Here is a 7,875-nt window from a genome sequence, read left to right on the forward strand (position 1 = left end):
ACCCTCAGATTCATCTTATTCTATCTAAAGCAGACATCCAGGCTTTCTAAAAACTGTTTTTAGTTCAAGGGATCTAGGCATCATAGAAAGAATACAAATAAAGAATACAAATAAAATAAGTCCAGTGAAGACGACGATGGAAACGTATGGTGTAAGGGAAGCAACTAAGCCATTTGATGATAACAAATGATGTACCTTATTGCTTCCCTTTACTCGTGTCGGTTCACATTTTGCAGGCTTGGAATTACAGTGCTCCTATTACGTTTAGTCAATTGTTTTTTTGTTTTTGTTCTTTCTTTTTAATTATTGAAACTAATATTGCTTGCTTGAGTGTAGATGTTGATATCAATCTTTGAAGGTCGATTTCCTTGACTGCTCCACCCTACTCAGAAACGTTCCGCAGTGCGATCGACGGCTTCGGGAATTCCCATAATGAATAAACGACTCATGTGACCCGCTTTGTGTATTAGATTATCTGACGCCACTGTGTGAAGGGTGGTGGCACTCTGTTCATTTTCCCGACAAGAAACAGGCTTGGACGGACGCTGAAACCCGGCATCTTATGAAAAGGTAACGTCTTATTGTTGTGCACATATTCACTAGAAAACAGTATCAGGCACTGACAGTATCAACTCAAATCTCCTGGGAACAGAGACCATGACTTGTATCATGTTAACTATGGCGGCTGTATGCGGGGGGTGTTGTTGTTGCCTAAGTTCAGCTTTCTGACTCGACACTGAAATTTTGTTCAGTCCTTGTCAAATTAAGAAATACACGTACTTATTTTAAGGAAGAAAAGTATGTCAGTTTCTTGCAAGTGAAGGAAATTGGTGGTGAAAATAATGTAATAGATTTCCCCCCAAAATTCGCTTTCTTTGAAAACGTGTGGACCGAGTGGTTACGTCCCTTGAATGAGAACAGAAGGAATTTTAGGGATAAAGCAAATTCAGTTCTAAGTCTGAATACAAACTGTTGGTTAAACGAATTTGACCCCATGAATGTAATTAAAGTACCTAAGCTCGATCGTCAGTACTTAGAAAGTGAGGGGGGCTTTTCAGTGTGGAGTTTATAAGCCTATATATATATAAAAGATCAACGCGGAGGCCGAATCAGAAAGCTAAATGCCGGGGAAAGCTGAACGCGTTACACCTGCTTGCTTAGTTGTCTGCAATGCCCCAGACACTGGCAGTCTACAGCGAGATGAATAACTCTACTTGCTGTTAGTACCACTGGACCCACTGTCACCTAAACTTACTTACACACTGTGTGAAAGGCACTGCCTATACCGCTGCAAGGGCGGATCAATTCACTTTGCAGGGGGGAGGGGGGGTTACAAAATGACTGCGAAGATACATACAAGTTGACGGCGCCGAAGGCGCCTAAGCCTCTAGGGGGGTCCGGGGGCATGCCCCCCCGGAAATTTTGTTTATCCAAAGAAGCAAAATAGAGCTATCTGGTGCATCCTGAGCCAATAAATTACCTCTTTTTTGGGGTGGTGGGGGGGGGGGTTACGTAACCCGTGTAACCCCCCCCCCCCCCCCAGATCCGCCCTTGCCGCTGACATCGACAGATATTGTGGTAATGTTGAACTTTAGCGCTGTAAATTCATACCTCACAATCCAGTGTCATGTGGACTTATTTTTGATACACTAGCACTTTAAATTAGACCAAATAATATGTATAATGAAATTAATTTACGAATTAAGCTTCAAACTTTAGCATGATTTGATCATAAGATCAAGTTGTTTGACTTTAACATTCACCGTCCCCGAAACACAATCTTATTACGTTTCTTAGATTCAGGTGTATGCATAAAAGCTTCATATTTTTTGTCTGAAGCGTTCAGTAAAACCGAAATTTCTCTAACTAAATAAATACAAATGTTTAAAGAATAATCTCCTTTTAACACAACAAGTTGTTGGTGTATAGGCCTATTGACAGTCGCTGTGCACTGACCAAGCGCAGGTTGTCAGCCGTGAAAAGCCGTCCCGCTCTTCAGTCCGAGGCGGGACGTTTCGCTTCACGTTACTAACAAGACACCGACAGGCAACGCTGACATCGGACGCAGACGACAAAGGAGCGTTACAACAACAACAACAACAACAACCCGTAGACAACGCTGACGTCGGACGCAGACGACAAAGGAGTGTCACAACAACAACAACATGTAGACAACGCTGACGTCAGGCGCAGACGACAGAGAAGTGTCACAACAACAACAACAACAACAACAACAACAACAACAACAACAACAACAACAACAACAACAACAACCTGTACACAACGCTGACATCAGACGCATACGACAAAGAAGTATCACAACAACAACAACAACAACAACAACCTGTAGACAACGCTGACGTCAGGCGCAGACACCAAAGGGGTGTCACATCAACAACCTCCACATGTACACAACGCGGACATCGGACGCAGACGACAAAGGAGTGTCACAACAACGACAACCACAAAAACAACAACAACAAAAACAACAACCTGTAGACAACGCTGACATCGGACGCAGACGACAGAGGAGTGTCACAACAACAACAACCTGTGGACAACGCTAGCTGCAAAGCCGACCTGACCTGACAGCGGTTCTCTCATTGAACAGGTTGAGACACCCAGAGAACACACACCTGATCTCCGTAACCATGGCCGGACCGGGAAGCAGTCATCAGGCTAGCAGCAACGACTGGCGGCAGATCGTGACGTCATTCTACCCTGACGCTCTCACCCGTACCTACTGTGTGCCCCCGGTACACTTCAACAGGGTGCCCTACGTCAGGGGCACTGTACCCGGTACCCGTCACTCTGCGCTTGTGCTGCAACCGCCATCTGGTGCCTCCCCTGGAAACAATGTTCCCGCGGCCAGTCAAGGGCCAGCCACAAGTAGCGTACAGCCAGGCACCGGTCAGCCTACACCCAGAAAAAGAAAAAGGAAAAGCAAAGGGCAACCCCCAGCACACAGTCGGCCGTATCCTTACGCCCCGTCAGTACAACGCCAACTGCCCTTCTCCGGACAGGCAACACACGGGCAACAGTCCACCACCGGTCAGTCGTCCTCTGGACAGGCAACACTCGGGCAACAGTCCACCACCGGTCAGTCGTCCTCTGGACAGGCAACACACGGACAACAGTTCAACACCGGTCAGTCGTCCTCTGGACAGGCAACACACGGGCAACAGTCCACCACCGGTCAGTCGTCCTCTGGACAGGCAACACACGGGCAACATTCCACCACCGGTCAGTCGTCCTCTGGACAGGCAACACAAGGGCAATAGTCCACCACCGGTCAGTCGTCCAGCGGTCAGCAGAGTGAACAGTACAGCTTATGGACGCCAGAGTCAGTGTCCCCCGGCACGCCAGTCAATGTTCAACAGACAGACATATCAGATGACTTTGCCCAAAACCACGTCATGGTCAACCTGCAAGAACTCGGCAACAGTCGTCACGAGGCCATGTTCATCCTGTCTCAGCTCAACTTCGGTGACTACCTCAACCAGCCTGCCTACGCCGCGGCCGTTGCACAGCTGCCACGACCATCAGACAAGGACACGCAGCAAACAAAGTATTCTGATGGCGAGGCCGACTTTGTGTTGATCCACCGCCAGCGCGGCATTCTGATCGGAGAGCTCAAGACTGTGGGCAGGTGGCAGAAGGATGTGAATAACCCTCAACCTCCGGCCGATGCTGACGTGGCCAAGAGGGTGATTAAGGCGGTCAAGCAGCTGGACAGGTCGCAGATAGTAGTGAGGCACCTTGTGAGTGACGTGGCACCTGGCCTGACTGTGAGGAAAACGCTCTTCCTGCCTTACGTCAGCACTGAGCAACTCCAGCGGGTCTTGGATAACGATCCACAGTTGAAACAGGTATTCTTTGAGAGAGAGAGAGAGAGAGAGAGAGAGAGAGAGAGAGAGAGAGAGAGAGAGAGAGAGAGAGAGAGAGAGAGAGAGACAGACAGACAGACAGACAGACAGACAGGCAGAGAGAGAGACAGACAGAGAGAGAGAGAGACACAGACACAGACAGAGAGGCAGAGACAGAGACAGACAGACAGAGAGAGAGAGAGAGACAGAGACAGAGAGAGAGGGAGAGAGAGAGAGAGAGAGGGGGGGGGACAGAGAGGGATGGGGAGAGACAGAGAGAGAGAGACAAGAAAGAGAGAGATACAGATAGAGACAGACAGAGACAGAGAGAGAGAGAGGGGGCGGGGAGAAGGAAGAGGACAACTAGCTAATAACAGCGTGTGTTAGTCTCAGTAACCGATACGATGTAAAACTGTATCATTCTAAAGGTGATTACTCTATAATGACATTCAACATTGACACGTTGCAGGCGGTGTGTCGGAGCCTGGGTGCATCCAATACAGCGGAGGCCGTACTGCTTTGCTGTTGCTCTGACCAACTGTCCCAGTCTGCATCGTACTGGCACGTGACACCCGCCGTGTTATCACAGCTGAGCACCTGGTGGCAACACAGGATGGCCTGTACTGTGGACACTCTGCTCACTGATGACAGTTATCTGGACATCGTGGCCAGGTGAGAAATGTCATAGACTTGTGTCTGTTCTATAGCAATGGCGGGGAAAAGAAATCGCTTTGTTTCTTACACTCTGTGTTTGGTGCCGGTATCACACGAGAACATTACTCCCACCAAATACTCCGGAGTATCACACGAGAAAATTACTCCCACCAAATACTCCGGAGTATCACACGAGAACATTACTCCCACCAAATACTCCGGAGTATCACACGAGAAAATTACTCCCACCAAATACTCCGCCATCTTAGTTCACCGCTATCCCATTTCGCCCCAAACCAATTTTGCAACATTTCACAAGCCGAGCGTCATTTTCCTACCAATACTACTTGCGCCACATTCCACTTTGGTGCCATCCCGTTTTGCCGCCATCGCATTGCGTCCCCATTTTGCCCGCATCCCATTTTAGCGACATTTCACAAACCAAGAGTCATTTTAGGGTTAAGACGAATGTTCACCGCGAACTATAAATCCGGTAAAAAGTTGGGGAGTAACAATTTCGTGGTGGGAGTAATTTTGTTGTTCCTTGGGGAGTTCTTTTCTCGTACGAGATTTTTACTGGGAGTACACATTTCGTACGAACATTTTACTCCGGAGTCAATTGTTCGGGGAGTAAAAATGTCGTATTACACCTCCCCTTTCTCTGTTGTGGGTAGGGTGACAGTTGTGGGTGACTGTGGTGGGTGACTGGTGTGGGTGGGGTGACTGGTGTGGGTGGGGTGACTGTTTTGGGTGGGGTGACTGTTGTGGGTGACTGGTGTGGGTGGGGTGACTGGTGTGGGTGGGGTGACTGTTGTGGGTGGGGTGACTGTTGTGGGTGGGGTGATTGTTGTGGGTGGGGTGACTGGTGTGGGTGGGGTGACTGTTGTGGGTGGGGTGACTGTTGTGGGTGGGGTGACTGTTGTGGGTGGGGTGACTGTTGTGGGTGGGGTACGTGACTGTTGTGGGTGGGGTACGTGACTGTTGTGGGTGGGGTGACTGTTGTGGGTGGGGTGACTGTTGTGGGTGGGTGACTGTTGTGGGTGGGGTGATTGTTGTGGGTGTTTACTGATCTGACCGTTTTGAGGAGAGTTTCTGGCGAATTTCACTAATTTGAAGAATGTCAGGAATCCGCTGTACCGTTATTTAGATGTACATGGCAGGATTTACTCTGAAAATCACCACAAGAAAGTGTCTTTTGTTTTAAATTATTATAAATATAATTTTTCACTGCAGTAGTCCTTTAACTTTAACCCTTATCTGTAAGCTAGATATGCACAAGTCATGTCGGTGCCACATAATGCTGACACACATGTTCCTGTGCATAGTTTATGGATAACGTGTAGTTGGGAAGTTAAGAGTAGAAATAATTAGTATTTAGTGTAGGAGGAGGGTTGGGGGGTGGGTAGGGAGGGGGTGGGTATGGTTTACTTTGAGCAGGTCGGTTTCAGTTTTAATAAACAATTCTAGAGAATTGTGTATCTTATATTTGAGTCTTTCGTGTTTTAGACATTGATGCATTTAATAGTTTTAATGAGTTGCCTTTTGTTTTATCATTCTGGTGTTTATCTAGATGTGCTGTGTAAGAAGTTCTTAAAAGTTCGAAGTTATTTTAGCATATAGGTGTTTTTTTTTATGGTCTTAACAGTTAAACATGTATTACGTTATCATTAAGATTCATGCTTTGTTAGCACTAAACAGTTGTTTTAATCAGTCTGGTTTTCTCTTGTTTTCATCTTATGAACATTCTAAATGTTAGACTAACTTATTGTCTTGTACAGAATAACAACTGTGTGAATGGTGCTATACTGAATGAAAGAGTGTGACATGAAGTTCTTGTACATCATTGTAAAGAGTGTGAATGACGTTTTAGTTTAGATGTCAAGCGCTTAGAGCAAGCCTTTTTAACGAAAGTTTTTGATTTAGCGCTATATAAATGTTCGTATTATTATTATATTATTATTATTAATGAATGAGCATTCAGGCACTGCTTTCCTCCTGTGCTGAAGTTGAATAATCACGTTTTGAGTCTGCTTACGTCAGTTGCGCCACCAGGGACCCATGCAGTCACCCAGTTGCCCTGGTAACTAACAACAATCGAGTCGAGTGGGCGAGGAAAATAACCCTTTGTATCATATTAACCCTGTTAGTATATGCCTTTCTTTCGTCAAATCTCAAGGTCACAGACGGGTCATGTTTGGCCTAAAGTACGTGACCATTTTCTACAATGTTTTTGACGAAATATTTCAACTTGACAAACTTCCAGGATTTTTTTATTTTTTATCTTTAGACATGTCATAAGTTCGATTATCCTAAAACAACACACACTCCAAAACCCGCAAGAATACCATTTCCTCAAGAGTTTGATCATTTTAAACATGACCTGAATTTGCTCAAGGTCACAGACTGTTTATAGAGCTAGAGTAACAATTAAATAACATATTCTTACTACAACTCACATAAATAGCATTAACTTCAGTTTGATGCGTAAGACATTGAAGTACTAACCCTGGAAACAGGGGGAGGTAACCCCCAAATCAAAACAAAACCTTGACAACAAGGCCCTGGTAGTTACCTCCCCTCACCGGTAGCCCGCGCATGCGCGGCACATAACACCGGCAAACGCATTCCCTTCTTCAACACCGTGCTGTACAGACGTGTTGGTACTTGCTGGGCTTTTCAGCCTTGGGTCTCCTGTGAGGACGACCTTTTGACCCTGGTTCATCTTGCTAGCTGTTGGTGAGATCTTTCTGGTTTACAACGTTTGTTTATGGTAACTGTTCACTTGTGAAAATGTCTTTCTCCGTTTCTCGGAGTTTGTTTGGTTTTCACTTGGGCGGGAGAGAGCTGTTGCTCTCTCAGACATGTTTTGTCTCTCCCGCTGAGCAGTTATTTTGTTGTTCAAGCCTAGTCTAGTGACTTATCTGTAACGTTTTCTTGTTATAGCTTGTGCCGCCATTTGCATTTGTTGGTAAATGGCGTCGTACTTTGTGCTCCGTCTTACGGAGTCGTTCTGTTTACACGGATTTTACTGTAGTGCTGCCAGGCGGGTGACTTTCGTTTTCCCGCCTAGCAGTTATTTTGTTGTTCAAGCTTAGTCTAGTGACTTATCTGTAACGTTTTCTTGTTATAGCTTGTGCCGCCATTTGCATTTGTTGGTAAATGGCTTTGTACTTCGTGCTCCGTCTTACGGAGTTGTACTTTTAACACGGCGACTTTTACTGTAGTGCTGCCAGACAGGCGACTTTCGTTTCCCTGCTGAGCAGTGTGTTCTTTCGTTAAGCTTAAGTCTAGTGACTTACTCCTTACAGGCTTGGTGAGCTTGCGCCGCCTTTGTTCGTGTTATGTTAAAGCTTGT

The 7,875-nt window shown here is 46.2% G+C and overlaps 1 protein-coding gene across 2 annotated transcripts; it reads left to right on the forward strand.

The window, feature by feature from the left end:
- The first annotated feature begins 434 nt into the window (after positions 1–434).
- Positions 435–5,137, forward strand: LOC138979278 (uncharacterized). Of its 2 annotated transcripts, none has more exons than XM_070352032.1 (3): positions 435–570; positions 1,930–3,869; positions 4,336–5,137. In XM_070352032.1, exons 2-3 carry the CDS (start codon positions 3,417–3,419, stop codon positions 4,540–4,542), a joined length of 660 nt encoding a protein of 219 aa, XP_070208133.1. In that variant the 5' UTR covers positions 435–570; positions 1,930–3,416; the 3' UTR covers positions 4,543–5,137. The 2 variants fall into 2 exon arrangements, with proteins under 2 accessions (XP_070208133.1, XP_070208134.1); XM_070352033.1 differs by having other exon boundaries at positions 1,942–3,869.
- Positions 5,138–7,875: the final 2,738 nt, after the last annotated feature.

The sequence above is a fragment of the Littorina saxatilis genome, linkage group LG10 (genome assembly GCF_037325665.1).
Source record: "Littorina saxatilis isolate snail1 linkage group LG10, US_GU_Lsax_2.0, whole genome shotgun sequence".
In the NCBI taxonomy this organism is placed as follows: domain Eukaryota; kingdom Metazoa; phylum Mollusca; class Gastropoda; order Littorinimorpha; family Littorinidae; genus Littorina; species Littorina saxatilis.

Coding starts and splice junctions, on each gene's coding strand:
- LOC138979278 (XM_070352032.1), top strand. CDS start 3,417: ATGGTCAACCTGCAAGAACTCGGCAACAGTCGTCACGAGGCCATGTTC. Junction 3,870..4,335: donor ACGATCCACAGTTGAAACAG/GTATTCTTTGAG, acceptor GACACGTTGCAG/GCGGTGTGTCGGAGCCTGGG.